At 40.3% G+C, this 20,735-nt stretch overlaps 1 protein-coding gene across 3 annotated transcripts in view; it reads left to right on the top strand.

The window, feature by feature from the left end:
• The window catches only part of trappc9 (trafficking protein particle complex 9), a 207,940-nt gene that overhangs the window by 138,261 nt on the left and 48,944 nt on the right, over positions 1-20,735 (top strand). For 2 of the 3 annotated variants that reach the window (XM_037093057.1, XM_037093056.1), the window contains one exon: positions 1,600-1,690. In XM_037093057.1, coding sequence (XP_036948952.1) covers positions 1,600-1,690 — 91 coding nt within the window. Of the gene's footprint in view, positions 1-1,599; positions 1,691-1,979; positions 2,220-20,735 lie in introns of those variants that run through there. The other variant, XM_037093058.1, reaches the window with a different exon arrangement.

Here is a 20,735-nt window from a genome sequence, read left to right as displayed (position 1 = left end):
AAGAGTACACAAGATGATATGATTGTCACATTAATATTGTATCTGTTGCGAAATGTATCCATTGAGGATCTGCTGAAAAAAAAACTTGCCAGTGCTTCAAGTCTCAAAGGATGTAGGTTTGCACTTAAAGGTGTTTGACTGTCAGCACGCGTTAAGCACTTAAAGGGGTTAAAGTCATGTCAAAAGGATCCGAAGAGCCAGGAGAATAGGCCCAGAAAGCAAAGCAGTATCAGTTGTCACAAAGTACTGTATTATTAATTGTAGCTGTACAACTGACTTTACAGGCTCTGATCCTGAATTTTTCAAAACAGATATTCTTCAACCACAATTAATTTATACCTTGTACCCTTCTGTTACCCTACTTTGGTGCCATTTTTGACTAGAACTTCAACTGAGATAGATGCATGAAATATACAGGTTTCTGTGCCTCAGAAACAGGTCAACAATCAGATAGTTATTCTTTATTTATAACCTGGAACATTTTCTTCAATGTTTGAGGTCAATTTCTTCGTCTTTTTGCAGCACAGAGTTGCACAATTAAATGAAAATTTAATCTGGGTAAATGTAAACGGCAGCAACAAAACGTTGATGATAACATAGGTAACATCTACGGCAAGTTGAACATCAGGTTAACACTGCCCATCAACTCTGACTGTGTTTAAGCACCAAGCATCAATAATGTAAGATGTAGAGTCCATGCCTCCTGGTCCTGTGTTCTGTCGACACCGACCACAGTCCCCCTGTCAAGTGCAACAGGTATCTGTGAAGAGGTGGACACATCAGTCTTATCACTCTCATTGCTTAAACAGCCTTGGTCCTATTTGGCCATTTCATTTTCCTGCGACCAGACATTAGCCAGGAGCACCCTTTAATCCACGGTGGATTAGCGTGACTCTTATCCAAACCAACTTCCCTCCTTCCTGGGGCAGTCTGGCTGGTCCGGCTGAGTAGCTGAAAGATGCTGTTGGCAGATATCTCATCACAGTTTGCTGCTTTTGATACAAAACCCGCACTTTCTTGTCCAATGCTGCTGAATGTATTTTTCTCATAGGCAAAACAAGTTGCAGTAACAACGCTGAACAAACGAGCTAACAGCATTAGCTGCTGTTGCTATGACAGTTCCTAAGTTCATCATCTGTCAACTGGGTTATTGTAACTTATTGCTGTCGGGAATCTGTGAGGAACAGCAGTCTAAATCCAGTCTAGCAGCACCATGAAGATAACACTTAGAGCTAAATGCTAAATACTGCATGTAAAAATGTGAACCTTACAGTGGTGCTTAAAAGTCAAAGGATCACCAGTGTAATCAGGATTTGTCGTGTGGGTGCAATGAATGCTTGTACAACATGTTGAAAAGTATTTTAAGTAGATGTTGAGATATTTTACAAAACAAGGGAAAACTTTGATCTGCTGGTGATGTTAGAGGAGAAGTCAGGGGATAACTGAGGCAATGCATCCTCAGCAACCATGATTTACAACATTTTCAAACCATCAAGTAATTATGAGATATTTACATGTGGGCGAAAGTTGTCAGCCAATGTTAATTTATACTTTGAATGTGCCAAATCTCTCCTTGTTGTTGTCTTTAACCCTACCCACCCTTCCCTGCAACGACGTGGAGAGGCCAGTGTGGAAGGAGTCCTCAATCAGCTGGTCCTGGAGCACCTACAGCTTGCTCCCTTGCAGTGGGGTGAGTGTCTTATGTGTGTGTGTGTGTGTGAAATGATGATTGAAAGTTTGTGAACTTTTATCTGGCCAGTATGAAGAAAATGAAACAGGAAAGAAAGTTTAGAGTATTTTGTGTCTTTAGACTTTCATATGATTGTCCTTAGACCTCCTGTTTTCTATGCTTACATTTGTCTGCCAGTCACAGTTATCCATGTGGTTCCATAGCTATCTCTTTACCTGTCAGTTAGTGCATTTACCTCAAGAACTGGTCTCAAGCCATGTTTTTTATTTGCATTCTTAATGGGCTACAGGCTATTTTGGAGTATAGACAGCAGCTTGGGAAACATGTGAATCACCGGGGACGCACAGAATTTGTAGGAGCACTCTTCGTTCACACCATCTGTGATCATCCTCTGAAATCACTTTTGATTTACTGCGGATGTTTGTTTTCTGAGGATCCCAGTCTCTCTTTGGGCACTGCCAGCATTTTGATTAGTCAGCTGGGGCTGTCCTGCTTTTGCAAAGAGAAAGCAATCTGCAAAATGAAGCGACGGCAGATCAAGCATGGAAATGTAAGAACCTATTGAGACAGAAATGCGGGTGGGGTGGGGAGGGGAGGGGGGGGATCAAGGCAGATACTTCACTGGATTCGCTCTTCTTCAGATATTTTTGCCATTTGACATGCACTCCGTTCTGTGAGGAAACATTCCCAAGAGTTAAAAGCTTTTATGAAGATGATGGAGATGCACCTTTCTTTCATCTGATATTCCACACTTTGTGCATAATCTCAGACAAAAGTGCAGACAATTGCAAGTTGTGTTATTTTTCTTCTCATGTCTCCATTTCTGTGGGTAGTCTTGTTGTTCCAGCCCAGCTCGTTGCAAGCCTTGCTGATTATGAGCCAGATAATTTGCCGGAGCCCATTAGGATGCCTTTATCAGGGTTGCAAAGACTATCACAGGCTCAATTATGGGTATAGTTCAAGCATTTCCCCAATGTCTAAAATCGTTAGTCCAAATGGATGCTTTTAATACTGTTAGGTCTCTGTGAGCCTCACACTTAGACATATACTGTAGATGAATATAACTTGCTTGTTAAAAACGTATCTGACGTATTTAATTGCTGTAGTGTGTGTGTGCTCTTTGTTCTGTTGTAGTCTGTTCCACTTGCCATGTTAAGGACTGACAACTGTTTTAAAACTCACCACTGCTCATAATCCTAGTTCTTTTTCTTTGAAACTGTTAATCATTCAGCCTCTTGCCATTGTATCAGAGGATTTCAGCTAGCTTAATAGAAAGGAGAAGCTGGTTCAGTCTTTTGCAGATCTCATCATGACAACTTTTTTTTTAATTTGTTAATAACTTTACACTCCTCCATGAGGCAGTATATGCTATGTCAAATGGTCTTCAATTAAAATCTCAACTCCTAAGTAAAAAATAAACTCCCATTTTTTGCCCAGAACACACTACTTAATAGGTTGCAACGATTGTTCCATTTTAGTCTCATCAGTAATGAAGCATTGAGAAATCAAAGACACTGTCACACCTACTTTATTTGCCTACTATATACAAATCCAGTGATGCATTTGTGTGTTCTGCCATCTGGTGTTGCCACCAATACTGCGGTGGCAGCTCGGTGTGTACTGCTGCCCTCTGACAGTGACAGCAGCGCAGGGAGTTGGATTAAGGTACCTTTTGTGGATGGTGACCTTAACATCATTCAAGTTTTACATATTAGACATTGGTCATAGCAATAGTCTGAATAAAGGATTGAGAACTAGAGACAAAACTTAACCATCCAACACATTTCAAATTATGTAGTCAAGCACTGTGTCATGTACCAGCATTACTGCAGTAGCCACAGTATAGTCATGTAAGAGCTGCATTGAATCATTACAGACAAGTAATAATTCTATTTTTTGTTTGTTTTGACACGTGTTTAAGATTATTTTATGAAATGCCTGACAACAGAATTGCGATTAGACCTTTCTGACAGGTCACTCAAATTTACAGTAAAAAATGCTTGATCCTCTTCTGGCAAACATGTCAGTCTTCTGGATGCCCAGTGAGTCTATGTACAGTATAAGGTCTCAGACGGGGCATTCTTCATGAGATCTTGTTCGCCAAAGTGACGTTACATAGAAAGTAAAGGGTAATAGTAGAAAATTGTTCACTTCTTGGGACATCTTACATTCAGTCTGGCTTATTGTAGGAAGACAACACCGCTGTGATGATGAATTTATATTATGCCACTTTTTACCTTTCTCCATTATTGGACTTGATAGTGGTTGCAAAAAGGGATCTTTCACACAAATACTGTTTTCTTGTCTAACAAATAAAAGTGGAATTTTTTGTAGATTATTGCACTGCAGATGTGAAAATGCTGCTTGAGATTTGTCCCATTGTGTTTTAGACCTAATAATATCTTTGATGAATTAAAAAATTTAACTGCTCTTCTGGAGCCGAAGTCAGTCAGGGGGTCATTACGCCCCAGTGCCACCCATTGTAGCCTTGTGACATTTTTCCAAGGGTGGAAAGAGTATTGTATTTCTGTCACAATATTTTGAGCAGTAGAGCAGTGTCTGCATGCCTCGACTGCTCACCTGTAAACTAGGCAGCGTGGCATGAACATGCACACAGAACTCTGCCAAGATAAATTATTAAAGGAGCTCCACATTGCCTTACTGTGTGAGTGTGTTCGAGATAACACATGGTGTGAAAGTCTCCTCCACTAGCAGCACACACGTACATGTTGTTGGGTATGCTTTTGTATGAGTGCGTTACTCCTGGTTTGAATATGGCACAAGTCCACACGTGTGATTGGCTGTGTTGATGGTTCCTCAGTTAATCCAAGGAGTGCTTCAGTGCCACTCCACAGTTAACATCCAGCTGCCGAGTGTACAGTAAATGTCTTGAGTACCATCATTCTGTAGCTTTCTCTCTGCTCTCCTGCTTTTCTCCAACGTACTCATTTAAAGAAAATTGTAATTGCTTCCACTTCTTCTCTGGCTCAGAGTACTTGAGCACGGGGCACCCTCCCTCACTTGTGGCCGAAGAAGCATACATGTAACTGGAGTAATCCAAGCGTAGTTCATGCCGGGACGGGAACAGCTGTCACATGTCATCCCACCTCATCTGGATGGCCAGATGGTGGAAAACACTGGTACAAAATAATCATCCATGGTCACATATAAAGAAGACTCATTCTAAATTAACAGAAACACAGCAGTTTTTAGATTCATGTAATAATACATGAATACAATGAAGATGTAAATATGATTATGATATTCAATTTCTGTAAATAGACCTCCCTAAATCCTACAGCATACTTTGTTCAAATGGACTAACAAAACAAAAATATATAATCTGAGAAATGGAGGAATCAGTGTTTTCACACACGTCTTGCATACACTTTTATTGAAAATACTGAATGAGCAATATATTGATATAAAGTAACAACTTGAGCTAAACCTCAACATTGTGAGACCTCATCATCTGAGTTCAGCCAGATGTCGTCCTGAGAAACTTGATGCCTATTTATTATTTGCTACCACAGAAATCCATAAATATTTGATCATACAGGTTCCAGTAAATGGAGAACATGGAAACTGCCAGAATCTGTTTCATGGCATCATGTTTGTTTACAAGCTCATTATTATTATTGAATGGGGAGCAAACAGAGGCCATTAGTAAATGATTCTACCTCTGGGCAGAGTCAGACCCCGCTGCAATAATGTAAGATTATGTATGATGAAATTCACTACATAATTACAAATGAATAATGCAAGTATGTTTTTGTTTAATTAGCGGACACATCCTTTTCGTTTCTGCTGAATTCCATTCTTGAGTTCAGAGGACGGCTGTAATTCACAGAGTAGGCTAGAATTTAAAGCGGATTACGTTTATGTTAATTTGGTAAGCTTGTTTGAATCAACAAAAAAGAAAATGCACACACATTTTCTCATAAACACAAACATAGATGAGTGGTCTGCTTTTTCCTTTCTCTCTCTTTTCATTACAATGTCTAGAGAGCATATCTCTTATAGTGTTTCTTCCATGAATATGTAGACTTCTTGAACATTGTTTTCTTCCTGTGTTGGCTTGATTTCACAGAGGTAACAATCCTTCAAAAAGCCTTTTTTTGGAATGAAATTAATATTAAGGTCATCAACTGTGACTGCAATATATTAGGCACATTTGCAGCTTAATCACTTTATTGAAAGGTTTTCAAGACCAGGAACAACATTGTAAATAAGAGTCTTTGGGCCTAAAACTCTGGCAGTTTGCATTAATATAACTTTGGATTGCTATGTCTGAGTGTAAGTACCAATTCCAAAAGATTGCTCCAGAGTTTCTGTTTCTTTTCATGGTCATTTAATTTTCTGCTCCAGCGGCAAAATTCTGTCGGGAAGAAAGACTGTAGAAAGACTTGACTAAACTGTATATGTTGACTGTGGATTTGGCAGCGCTGTTGAAAAGGGTAGACAGCTTTACAAACAGTCTAAATGTCAGCACAGCAGCCTTGGAGATTCCCAACTATTGTTTTTTCAGAAGGTTACTGGCTGACTGGGTTAATTATCTGTGACAAAATTGTATTGCACTCCCAAAAAACTATAAAGGGTACTCGTCATCCTCAAAATTGAGGAACTTGGATGGAAGAAGTCTGACGAGGTGTTACTGGATGGAACACAATAAATTAGGTTGAGATCAGCCCTTGTTTTTCCACAGGAAATGTTTTACACTGCTCCAAGCCAACCATATTGTTAATAATTTCCTCAATAATGGAGTATCAACTTGACAATACATTAGGGACTTTAAGGAGATAGTGTTTGCCGAGAACTACTCTCCTACATTTCGTGACGTACTCCTGAGTACGGCAAACCAGGCTTTCTCCCATGGTAGATTTTTCTAGTGTTGCGAAACAATCTTTTTTTCTCAAATGCTGCAGCCATCCCTTCAACCATGGCTGCTTAAAGTCCTTATTGTTTAGAGGTGCAACGATACGGCCGGAATTTCATTTTAAAACATTCAAAGAAGTGAACTAACCATATCGATAGACTGAGATGAAATAACAGCTTTGATGTTAGTGTCATAGACGTTTGTATGTGTTACCAAGAGATAGCTTAGAGACAATAGCTGTTTAGTTAATGAGCTAACTAGCAAATGGCAGCTAGTAGCTACAGCCAAAGACAGCCAAAGTGAGCAGCTGGTAGCAGTTACTCTGGTTATATTCTGCCCCCTCATTGTTGGGAGAGACCAACACAGGTGGCCAACACATTTTACAAGTACTATAATTAAAGGCACATGGGAGTTTATTATATATCATATTTGCTTAAAAAAAAAAAAGAAGAAGAAGCTATATATATGCTTTGTCTTTCTCACCAAAAGGCATTGGATAATTGCCTTTTGGTGGAATTCATTAAGGCCCAACAAACATTTTAAGCGCATTACTTTCTCGATAAAACAGCTTTTTTTTCTCCATATATTGAGACTTGTTCTGCCTTTTATTTGCATTTACCAGCCTGTAGTATTTGACTTTTTTTCCTTGTTTCTTGGCACATTACTGCCACAAGCTCTCAAATTATGGAATAGTGTGAAACTGCCACCAAAAATTTAGTAAATGATTGTTGATATGTCTTCTTAAGGTTTCATTGGATTCCTTGATATAAACTGGCGACATTTAGATTCTGTTTCATAAATGTATCATATATCTCAGTATGGAACCTTTATTTAATTGGGAAGTCTCTTTAGATCTCAAACGTCTATATCAGAGTAACCCCATTGGTGGAAATTACCACTCGCCTCCACAGTGGTTATAATGCCAGAACAGGTGGTGTCATTTGTTTGTTTTTTTTTTTCTTTTTTTGCAGCCTGGCATTATGTAAATAGCCCCATTGATTACAGCTCCTCAGCTGTCAATTTGATTAAAGCCAAAGTGGTGCACCTCGTGATAGGAGTCGCTGTGTCAACTTAATGGAGTGTTGCTAAATAAACAGTCACCTGGCCAATCAGACGTAGCTCTCTGAGGGGTTGGCACTGTCATAGCAGGTTATGATAGTGTGCTAAAGGAGAGCATGAGGTCTGCATCAAACAGGAAGCGCCCTGACACTTTCAAGATAAGATTAAACAGGGTGAAATTTTTAGTGATCCCCGTGGGGGAAATTGAGTTCTTCTAACAGCAAACAGTTGTAGTTTACTGTAAGTAAACTTGACTGCATGTTAGATAAAGGTAATAGCTGCACACTTAAAGCCAGACTAATTTTGGAAGACGTAAACTAAAAAGTAACATGGCAGCAGCAGTAGAATATGTCAAGATATATCTATATCTATATCTATATCTCTCTCTCTCTCTATATATATATATATATAGATATAGATATAGATATAGATATAGATGAATTTATATTGAATTAGCAACAAATGTTATGCTAATGATGAGTATTTTTAGGTAATTGGACAATCAGTATCAAAGCACCAACAAGCACTTGTAGTGAACTGTATTGACTACTGTAGAAGCAATGTTTGAGCAACTGTGGACAGGCTTTGATTTTCAGTATTGTGTGTTGAGTGCTGTAACCAAGCAGTGAGATGGAAAACAGCTAACCTGATTGCGGACTTTGCACCCATTCCCCACCCTCTCCCACCATCAGTCTGCCACTAGGAACCCATCTCAATGGAATACAAATTCACCCATGAATGGAAAGACAAATGTTTAGCCTAGGAGGGAGATGGAAAGAGAAGGGTGGGGGGGCCCTCGCTGTAAAAGGCGGAGAGATAATTTAATAAGACGGCGCTTCTGAAGCGGCTCACACCGTCACATTTGTGAGCCTTCCCTGCATACACACACAGATGCACATTTGGAGCAGTCGCAGGCAGTGGCTTTTCAACACACACACACGGGACGCCTCATGGAATAATATGTCTTTAAGCTTTCATCAGGTGCCCAGTTGCTATGAGTGCTGCTAGTTTGATAAATGGTGCTGCCAAACAGCCCTGACCCACCTAACACTGAAGTCCTGTTGTGGTGATGATGATTAGAACCACTGACCTGAGGGAGAGGATGGGAATGAATACATGCATCGCTGGAAGAAAAGAGAAGCGTTTAACTGCACCTGTAACTGGTGATATGTCACATCTGAGAGCATATATCAGCTCCACACTCCTCTGCAGTTATCTGCACAGCAGTGATAGGGCCTGTGGGATATGGTGGTAAGCCTTTCTAAAGCTTAACTTAGTGTGGGATGACATCAGTCCAGGCTGCCACAGAGCCCTGGGGACGGCAAGCTCGTCCATCAGCTGCAAACATACCGTATGTTTTATTATAGATATCCTCAGATAATAATATATTTTGAGCCGTGTGATACCGTAGACTAACAACCTGTATTGCTGCAATGACAAGTTGATCAATGGATTGGGAGAGAATTAGTTGGTAAACATTATAATTATTGATTAGTTTTATACATAATTTTTCAAGTAAAAATATCAAACATTTGCTGGTTTCAGTTTCCTAAATGGAAGGATTTTGTGCTTTTTGTTCTAAATGAGGAGTCTCTCGGTTTTTGACTGTCGATTATTAACAAGAACACAGAGAAACAAGTAAGGTTAGGTTAGATTTTTCAGATTTTTCATTTGCTTAATTGATTAAAGAGAACTCCACCATTTATACTCATCAAAGTCTGTTTTCCCTTTGTATTAAGCCTTTTGTGACTCCACAATGGAGCTCTGCCAAATCTGATAATCTGACAGACTTCCTCAAATGATGTCACTTGACAAAATATATATGTTCCACAGAAGCTAAGGCTTTTCTTTCGGATGGTGTTGGGTATGTAGCGAGTTTGACACTCATCCAGGAGACTAGTTTGCTGCAAAGAATCTTAAACTGTTCTTTTTTTTTTTTTTTTTTTTTTTAGGTTAACATATTTTCTTTTTAACCCTGTTCACAATTTAACTGTATTTTGTTTCGGCCACAATATTTTTCTGACCTGTAAGATATAGTGTGAAACATTTCCGCGTGAATAACGACTTTGTTCTATATTTTGTTGTGTATTTAGATTCCAACAATGTTCCAACCCAGAGAAATGTGTAATTTTATTCACGGTTAACAGTGCATGTCGTTTGGTCACCTGTCGTTCTCACTTCAGACTGAGAGCCAGTGAGGAAGAAGATCAGCAAACGTGACCTTAGGTAATGTAAATAAACCTTCAATCCACAAACTCCCTTGTGAACATTTCCATCACAAGTCGGATCACGGTGGTTGTTTAACAGTGAAGATAAGAATGTGTGTAGAGCACATAGACTGGTTCATAGGCAAGTGCTGAATGTTTACTCAGTGCTGTATTGTCACCAAAAAGCTAGGTGGTGAGACCCGATGCTGGAACATATATAAATAACATGCTCATGAGTTTGTCAGTACAGTAGTTACCTAGCAGATTGAAAGTTGAGCAACAAGCATCAGAGCATCATCCTGTAGCACAGCAGAGGACAGTGCGGTGGTGTTTTGGGTCCAGTCAGTGTTAATTTCACGCTACGTTGGTTACCTAATTTGTGAGAGGTGATGCTGGAAAGTAAATAAACAATGCCCCCCCCCCCCCCCCCCACACACACTGTTTATGACAACAAGCTTATCATACTCATTAATGCTAAATGTTAACAGTGAAATATTGCTAAAGATGACATGTATTGATGAGCAAGAAAAAAGCTTCTCAGATTGAAGTTAGCTTCATTGAAATGACGGTTTTGAACTGGTACAAAGCTGCTGCATGAATGTCACAGCCAGCTTGATGGAGAACGAGTGGGAAAAAGTAGTGGTGGAATGTAACTAAGTACACTGACCCAAGTACTGTCCCTGAGAACAATTTGCAGGCATTTCCTGCTACTTTTCCACCACACTCCACGTGAGAGAGACAGCTTTACAGCTATAGTTGGCAGTTAAATTTTAGATCAACATTTCATACCTACAATATACGATCAGTTCAAATGAACTCCACATTTTTCAGAATCGATGCACGATTCACAGAGAAAAGGTCTATTGTCACTTCAGCTCAGACGTTCATTATATCTGCTGCCATATCAGCAGTCGGTGGTTTTTCACCTCTTAAATCTGTCTAAAAATTCCCACATCAGTCAGGCTCTAACTTTGTGTTTAACCATACAGTAAAATGCTGACATGGGATGCTGTCCAGTGTTTTGCAGAATCGTCCAATATCAATGCTCTATTTTCTGCTTGTATTTTTCCATTTCTGCCAGTTCACAAACACACAATACCCCCCCCCCCCCCCCCGTCTTTTCTTAAATTTGTGGCGGGTGCTGCCCATTAAGCTGACTGATGGGCACTTGGAGGAGCACTGGGCAGGCAGAGGCTGATTTATCTGCTTGTTTTTCAGCTCTGTCTCCCAGACTCTGTCAGTCAGCCATCCAAAAGGTCTCCTATTGAAGGCAGTAGAAAGCCAGAGTGAGATTGGAAAGCAACACAAACCTTTTCGGGATGCTCACTGTGTCCCCAGGGCCAGTGCGTGTGATTTACACAGGCAGTGCTGACTCAGATAGGCTAAGATGGGGGGTGTGTAGACGGAGACAAAGACACTCAAACAGGTGATAAGTGCATAGTGATGAGGCAGCAGAGTCTTCAGATACTTCTTCTTCTCAGGAAGACTGAGGAGATGAACTGCAGGGAGCTGTCTATTGTTCTTCAACCAGCTAATTAACCCATTATGAATGTAAGTAATGAGTGATTTTACACATCGTGCCATGCAGGATTATCATAACACAGGACTGTTTAACAAAACTGCGAATACATTTTTTACCACATTAGGGGAGCAAGCATGAAAGGATCATTTGTTCTACTTTGGCTGGAATCCCCAGTCTTATCCTATCACCCTGCTAGCTTTAATGTGGAAATGAGAGCAAAGAGTACAACGGCCCACTCTATGATTGCCTATCTACGCCCCCCCCACCCCGAGCCCCCTTCGGGCCCTGTGTGGATCCAGAGTTAGCACATTTAACAGGCTTGGAGCGTCTGTTTATGGGGCATTTATCATGGCTACAGAACAATCTGGGCTGTCAGGGCGTCAGTTTGGGTGAGCTGTGGAAATAAATCAAAACTCCTCCGGCCCGCCACAGATAGCTCACCACACACTCACCCATCCATCGAGACTGGTGGGAGGGGACAAAGATGAAAATAAAAGAAACTTGAGTAGAGAGAGTAATTGCAGTTACAGGAGATGCACAAGTTAAAGTTGTGGGGACTGGATTGTGGAGAGATCTTTGTTATACCAGTGATAAATGTGCAAATACAAGATTAACTCGGGTTGCATATGCCAAAAAGGATTATGTGCTGTGTAATTTTGCGCTACATATAGATCTTTATCTTCTCATCTTCTTAGTTTGTCTACTTTTATTTTTTCTTTCCGGTGTATTTTACTGTTGACCTTATTTTGCCACTCAGAACCGTCTAAAAAAGCCACTAGGAACTTTTGGAAAAGGGTAGGTACTTGAAAGAAATAGTCACTGTCTTTCACAAGCTACCTTCAGCCAATCAGATCAACAGGAGTAAGAGCATTGCAGACAGCGCACCAGGTGAATAAATCCAACCCTTACCCCCGAAGCTAGTTCAGAAAAGACCACAAGAAAGTTTTATCAATGAAATGAACCTTTCCGTTCTGATACAACTGAAGATAAGGCAACGGCCCTGCTAATCTCTCGATGAATTTCTGTTTACAGTCACTTCTGTTCTAATGTAATCACACATGTCGTCGCTAGAAGTTCCTTATATGACGCTGCTTGGTTCAGCTACTGCTTTCAGCCATAAGCACATATGTAGCTTGATGCCTGGCAAGATAGATTTGCAAAAATCACACAATCAAGTGAGATTGCAAATCCAGCTGCCTCTGAAGCTAATTTCACCGTGAGGCTTCGGCATCCATTTAGTTACCTTGTTCATTCTGAGAACCGATGCTTTTGTCTTCACATCCTAAATGTATTTTCAGCTTAAACCTGTTCCTCCCTTTGCCTCTATCAAATAAAACCACCTCCTTCATTGATTTCTTTAGAGGAAACAAGAGTATCCCCAACGGCTGCCTTTTCATCCCTGAAAGACAGATTACCTGACATTTCTAAATGCAAGTCCAGCCTTTGGTTTCATTGTGAGAGTGTCCTAAGCCCCTTGCCACACTATTTCAAATGCTACTAAAGTAGAGAATATTGTGACACAGCTGTTTCACCTGCTACAGTACAGAGAAATTAGCATTTTCTTGTTATTGCATATGGCTCTGCACCATCAGTTCTCAACTGCGGGGAGCACAAACAGATCAGGAGAGGATGCATTTCTTCTTTTTTTTTAAGCGAGGACTGTTTCTCTATCATCCACAGCAGCTGATTATGATTTGAATCCCAGCTACATTGAGATGGTGATAGAATACCTGATCAAGAGTTTATGAAATGTGTTGAAGGAAAAAATGGGCAATTAAATGTGTATTATAGTAAGCGTCTTTATTTTGACCTTTTTATTCGTTTTCTGAAATCCCATCATGATCTGAAAGCTTGGCGACAGTAACACGACCCTATATACTACAGATTTTTGTTTGACAGTGATAGCCCTAGGAATTGTTTATAGTGCAAGTAGCTGTCAATAAAAGTGGTACTAGTAAAGCTGGTGGTACCAAACAAAATAAATGGGGCTTATTAAATATAATGAGAAGCATTGGTTGTCAGTGTTCTAGTCATGTAAGCTAAATGTCAGGAACCTCTTCATTCAACCTCTTCATCTGCACACGGTTTCATCATTTTGTTTATGTTTGCTCAGAGACCCAGCTTATGTGTGATGCTTTTTGCGCTCAGGCATAACGCTGCTTTGAGCATGCTAACATGGTCACAATGAAAATATTAACTTCTGATGTCTAGCAGGTTGTATCACCATGGTATTTCAGTGTGTAATCATACAAATGTTTGTGATTTAGCACAGAACACAAAGGACATAATGAGGCTCATGCAGTCAAGGATTTAGTTCTGAGGTAGAATATTGCTGTCCTTTATTGATTCTGTCTATTTGGCCTTGCCTTTCTATGTATAGTACAGCTAGAAAGGGCTCCCATTATTGCAACCAAGATCATTTATCTTAAACTTTAATAACTTAGACAGTGCGTTATTATTTATTCTTAGAAAAGACAGTGAACCAGAGTAGCCTTGATGTACACATCTCAAATCAGATCTTATTATACATTGATAAGCCTTTTAGCAGTAATAAGGGTAGAAACACAGTTAACCTTTGAACTGGTCCTTGGTGACCTCCTATCATGTTGAATTCAGGATTTGCTGCTTTGGGTCAGAGCCAGTCCGCAAGCATTTATTTGCCTGGACATCTGCAGAGCATGCCAGTCTTTTTGACGATGGTGGAATATGACAAAGCCCCACAGAGGGAGTCGGAAGGAGAGAAGTCACTCGACTGCACTCATCTGTCGCTATTGATCCTCCTCAATGATGCTGTGGTGCCACAGGCTCATAATCAGATCTTTTCCCACATGAGTGGAGCAGCCCTTGTGTCGTTTGTAGACTGTTTCTTATGCCATCAAATCTATTTACATCTCTCACAATGAAATCGAGGAAAGAAATTATAGAAAGTTCTCAGTCTTCTTCATTTTGAGATTAATCTTGTGGAATATGTGAGACATAGCTGATTAGGTTAGGAATGAATAAGTTTTGGTGAATATTAGGGATGTATACCGAGGATCGGTACTTTTTGGTACCGGTTCCTTATTGGGTCAGTACGAGGGTACCGTTAAGTTTCTGGACAAACGGTACTGTTATCGGTACTTTTTTTTTTTTTACTTTTTTTTTTTTTTAATGATTTTTTATGGGTTTTTGACATGGATGGTTTTTGAACATCTACCCAACTGTAATGACTACGAACTTAACAACAAACCTACAGCGATCTTACCGTGACTTGACATCGCAGAAACTAAACCGAGTGCCGATGCCACAGCGCTGCAGTCTTTAGCGTTAACTGGGCTGGTAACTTGGGCTGGGCTGGTACTCGCTTTGTTAAAGCAGTCAAACACGGCACACTCCTTTAGCTTCATACTATGTGCGCTCTCCAAGTGTTTGGTAATGTTGCTTACCCCGAATTTCCACTGGATACACGTCTGCTGCGTTATGGTTTTGCTCTGCCGTCCGGCAACCCCCACCGGTTGCGTTTTGAGTCCGCCATGGCGCAGTACGGTAGACAGCTGGCGTCACGAGGCCGCTCCCGCGATAATCACATAATCACTCTTGACCGCAGTTACAGGTCTGTGTTATAAAAACAACAACAACAGGAAGTGTTCCTGACCAAAGGATTAGCAGAAGAACTTGTGTCTCTTTTTTTGAGATTTGTGTGCTGGTGTCAACACAAAGTGTTATATTTTGAAAAGTAGCCAGAGGTTATATTGTTATTTCAGTGCGTGACTTCCTGCCTGCTCGGTCCTGTGTATCTGTTCCAGAGTATTTGTAATTGCATAGCTTCTGTTCTGTTGAAGCTTTATTATTACCTTGTGGTAAAAACATCTTGTAAAGTCTTTATTTTTTACACAATGTCGGTATCGATAAAATCCTAACGATATACATCCCTCGTGAATATGGTTGCTCACAACTGTCAAAATTACAAGAATCTCAGCATTGCATTCTTCTGCCCAGGAAGGGTGCTGCTATTGCAGGTCAGAACAATTTAAATTGTTTATGATTGGCTCAGAGCCAACTCAAGACGATCAGATGTTCTTGTGTGGAACTGTTGCAATATTAGTTAGATGTGTTTGGCCTGTCATTGTTGAGTCCCATCGCTGTCCATCTTTACCCCTTTTCTGACGTGCCATCCGTCTCTTTCTGTGTGGCTGCTAAGAACATGTAGCAGGTGATCCATCATGTTTGACTGCGGCGCATCATATGTTGGCCAGTTAGAGATTCGCAGGAACAGCGGCCTGCTGACATATGTGTGTCAACCCTGTGGGTAACTGACACTTTTTAGTATTCAGTGGACTGATCCTGCTCCCACTGCTGACAGGTTTCTAGCCCTGACACATGAAGGCCATCAGGACACCTACTGAGAACCACTGAGCGGACACTGTTAGCCTGTCATTCCCCTCTGCCCTGGAGTACGAGCAAGAGGAGAGTGTGCACAGGGCTTACTGTAAGAATAACACGTGACTGGTTGACAGCATATAATGGGGAGATTTTGAGGGCCATGGGGCATCATTGCAGCATCCAAGTGTGCATGAAAAGCACATGGGATGTATTTTGGGAAACACTTGACGAGAATACACTGTCACATTGTCACATTATCTTCCTCTCTCTTTTCCCTTTCTCTTTGTTTTCACTCTCCTGCTCTCGATCTCTCTCTCACGCACGCCCACACACACAGAAAAAGTCATTTGACACAGAGTTTAAAAACTGCCATCATTTCCACTCATGGTTTTTACGACTTCGGGTCAGATAGAGTATGTTTGCTGTGGCTGGTTTTGTCTAAAGAGAAAAGCTTGCACAAGAAATCAATTGTGCAAAAGTGCTTCCAGTAGACAACATCAAAAATCAATCAGAATGATTATCATGAAGTTGCCTTTCCATAACACTGACTGCTATCATTAGCTGTTGGCCTAACTGTCACTCATTAGCAGCTTTCATAGCTATCAGCAAGGGCACATTACCAGATTCACAATAGAATATTAATAAAGTCTAAATGTCCCAGTAGGAAGCGGTCAAATTGATAGAATCAAACAGCTCAACAACGTAATGTTTGATTCAAATTAAACTGACCCCATTATAAACACCTAACCAAAGCAGAATATCCTGATTTCCATTTTCCAATCTGATTGAATCATAAGCCTTTAATAACAAATTCTTTCAGGAGAACAGCGGTTTGTGAAAAGCCTTGGGTTTTAATGAGCATTCATCAACATGCTTTGTTGAATAAATCAAGGATTAAAGGTGAAATGAGAAGGACTTTTTCAAGTCGGTGCTCCATGTGTTAGATGTTTCAGTAGTTCTTTTCCTAGGGTCCGCCGCTGCTCCGTGGGGGAAACACTGGTGTGCACTGCGTCTTTCCCTCTGAGACCATTCATTGTGTATATTGATTCATGGTCTTACCAACCATTGTAAAAAATGATAGACAAACTAGTAAAGACAACAAACACTGCACATCCTGAATACAATTTAAAACCTGTATTAATTGATATGATTGATGTTTTGTACACATGTGGGTAGCACAGCCTGCTGTAAATGAAATACTGACATATAATCACCTTTATGAAGTTCTTATGGCTAACATGATTGCAAACAGTTGCCTTCACCTCTGTTTTGGTCTCCACCAGTTCCCGGCTCTTTATCTGGTTAATGCTCAACTATGTTTTTTGGCTAATTTTTCCTGTCTACCAATAGGCTTTGGGCTGGTAGTGAGCAGTAAATATTGAAAATGACAGTCTGGTGCTGCCGCATACAAGGTTGATGAGAGCAGTAAAAGCGAACCAAACAGTGAAGTCATGAGCCGCCTCTACAAGTGGTATTTTCAACAGCACTATATGTGTGCCTGCCCTGGTTAATAAAACATCTCACGCTTTCAGTATTTACCTTCATCTGGGAGGACTTTTGTACCGGTGTGCTTTGAAGTAGTTTAATGTCAGTTTAGTAGCAGTGTTACTTGCCTCAGGTTGACTGCTCCTGCTGGTCACTTTAATGGTGGTGTACACACATTTTTAAACGTACAACAAAGAGACTTTTAACTGGTTTGGAAACAGTGTCCATCTCAAAATTGGATCATCAGTGGGTAGTTTGTCTATTGCTCCATAGATTTTATAATTATTAATGTCCGTCATTAAGTTGGATTCCGGGCCAGATAAGTCATAATATTGTAACAATCTTTTATGGTTGTTTCACCATCGTCATTTAACTAGAATTTATCTTACGTAACCACAAACAGACATGATCACCTCATCACTATACAGGACCTTTACCATAGAAGGTGATGGTTCTCCACAGGGGTAAATAAGTGAGGTTTTTCAAGCCGATGACCCCGGCTCTCTTTTTTTATTATTTGCCTGCTAATAGAATAACAGTTTTCAGTCGTATTATACACAGTACAGTCTGACATTTTTGCTGAGTGTGGATTTTTCTCAGGACATGAATGGCTCAAAGATGATGAGATTGGTTCCTTAAACAGATTAAACAGTTTTCTGTAATCCATATTGATATTTGAAAACACATTTCAAACGATTTGGTTTTAGTTGTATTTCTGACTCTAATATTTGTTTTCTGATAAATATCAGTTCATCTTTACACTCTTCACAACAAAGCCTTTTATACTCGATACTCACCAATGATGAGTGGATGATGTTCATATTTCCAGACACATATTCAAAGTTAAATACAGAGTATGGAAAAAAAAAAAACAGCTAGTTGCCCTAGCCATCTGTTCCGTTTAGTAATATTTTACCTGAATCCTAATGTATCTGCCAGCTTAAGGCCAAACCGTGATGTGTCCAAATAAGCACCTCTTGTCTTCTGAATGGTATATGACACGTGATTCAAAACAGTGGCCACTGATCCATTAGATGGCCTTACCCTGAATGTATGAGGGAATGCTCACTGGAAGGGATAATTAAAATGAGGTCTCTTGGCTTGGTGAAATAATTGGCTTGCAGGCCCGGTTGAATCAATTGACATGATTCATATATAGCGCTTGCTATAGGCCAACCTGGAAGCGTCCATCCCTTTTCTTCCCCATTATTATTACAGTCGCAGCTGAACAGAAAGGCGCTGTGTATCGATAGCTTCGTGCAGATTTTCTTTGAGTGCCACCCCACTGCAGGGTCACAATGACGGAGATGGGAAAATGATCGGGAAATGAGGCTACAAACCTGTTACTCTGAAAAGCGCCAGCACCATTTCACCCCCAACTGTGTGTCGATCACAGCACATGATGTCATAACTCTCTCAGTGATCTCTTAGGATAGTCGGACCAAACAAACTCATACGCATCACACTCTCATAACATATTCTTGTTGGCGTATTTACTTTATGTCCTCCTGTTATCTAAAGGGATGGCCTTTTGTTCTCCTCTTTTGTCTGGACATGCCATTGTTCTGCCCACCTGGTATTTAAAGACAATCATGGCGCGGCTAGTAATTAGCTCCAGGGATCCCACTTGCTGCTCTATTTTCAATGCTGGCTTTGTCTGCAAACATAATACCACAGTCTTTTTCTCAGATGCAGTGATCACAAGAGGAAGCAACAACTCCTTGTAACAGGTGGCTGGTCTTTTAATGTTATGAAGATTAGACAGCAGGGGAGGGCTTGTGTTTGTTCTGCTGAATCACACTGTACCATTTTAACTGTTTGAGAATTTTCAGGCAAAGTCATCCAGCAACACTGGTGGTATTACTGCCAAGTCCTTCAGGGTGTTTTGGTTGCTTTCCCATTTCAAAAAATATCTAACAGTAACTCACACCTCAAAGAGTTTGAGGTCCAGAAACTTGCACCTCAGTGCCTGCCAGCCGAAATACCTGCATCAGCTGCAGTGTATTCTTCTGAGTTACCACCTCTGGCATGGAGAAAAGTGAATCATGGTTTGTTTTTGAGGTACCCTCGAGTCTGACTAACACTCTTCAAATGGTTTCTATTCTTTACCACATGAAATACACCGTTTTTCTTCTGCAACAGCAGTTGGAAATAGCAATGTCAGTTTCCTCCAGTAGAAAGCAAATTACAGGCTCATAATGTATTGAACATGTATTGTTCACTTGGTACACGATAAGTAAAGCGAGAATGTTGTGTTCTGGAATAATTTATGTGATCCCATTATCTTCAGTGTTTTAGAGCATGTGATCATTACGTGTGAAGGAAATTCTCAGTTTTAAAATTCTGGATGGTCAAACATTTATCTTTTCCTTTGTAACTGGTACCCTGCATATGGTAGAAGTCATCGTAACAGATGTGGCATTGTGCAGTGTTGTAAAAAAGGAAAATAACAAATGTAAAAGACAGATTTCTAAATTCTGAGCATATCTGTCTTTTGGATATTATGTAGTGCAAATCCCTGAAGCTGAGCGACACTAGCAATAAAAAGATATGATATGTAACATTTCCATCTTGAATTGTGGAAAGATTTATTCATACACCTGACATTATTTTGTTAGTCTAGTCTGGGGATTAACATAGAATCCCTAGATTACAACAATTGATGTCTTTTTGATTTAGCCTATTGCTTTTACTGGCACCTACGTCAAATGTTTCGGATTTTGTAGATTTGCGGTTTTGGAACTTTTAATCAATCTGTCCCTCTCTTCTCTGTTGAAACTGAGCAGCTGAGTGTAGTGTTTTATATGTACACTGTCTGTGTGTATGTGTGTGTTTGTGTGTGATTTCCTGTGTGTGTGTGTGTGTGTGTGTGTGTGTGTGAGGGGGTGGTGGGTGGCCAGCCTGCTGCAGCCCTATCCATTTATCCATTTCTCTCTCCCTACGGGGCCAGTGTTGTACTAAATAACAGCGTATGCTCACAAAGGTTAAGCGGTGAGTCAGAATCAGTGATGACAGGTTGACCAATGGGACCAAGCCAGGTTGCCACGACGCTCTGTGCAGCAGATGATACAACTTTGCACACACACGCACACTGTCACTCTCGCAGGTCACTGGACACTATTAGATTTCTGTGCACTGTTTCTGTAAACTATAACTCTTTCCTCTGTATATGTAGACATAGACTGTTTTAATGATGGTTGCATAACTTGGTTATTTTGCTGTGTGTTCATTTTATTTCAAAAGCCTCTGTTGTTGTGTTACTAAGCCTTATAGTCAGATCAACAGACCACTTCACAGATGATATTACTCAACATTAGGACTTTTAGTTTTGTAGTTTCTCTCCGTATATGGAGGAATGCAGGTCGTGGTTGAAAAAAAAAAAAAATCTTGTTGAAGGAGACTGAGAAAACATTTCTTCTACAGGCCCTGATCAAACTATTCTCTCCATTAGCTTCTTGATATTAGTAAGTCCCACGTATACACACACACCTTTCTTCAATAGTTGGAACAATTTCAGTTATTTAACCTTAAGTA

This window comes from Acanthopagrus latus, chromosome 3, assembly GCF_904848185.1.
Source record: "Acanthopagrus latus isolate v.2019 chromosome 3, fAcaLat1.1, whole genome shotgun sequence".
Classification (NCBI taxonomy): domain Eukaryota; kingdom Metazoa; phylum Chordata; class Actinopteri; order Spariformes; family Sparidae; genus Acanthopagrus; species Acanthopagrus latus.
This window is presented reverse-complemented; position numbering and strand designations above follow the sequence as displayed.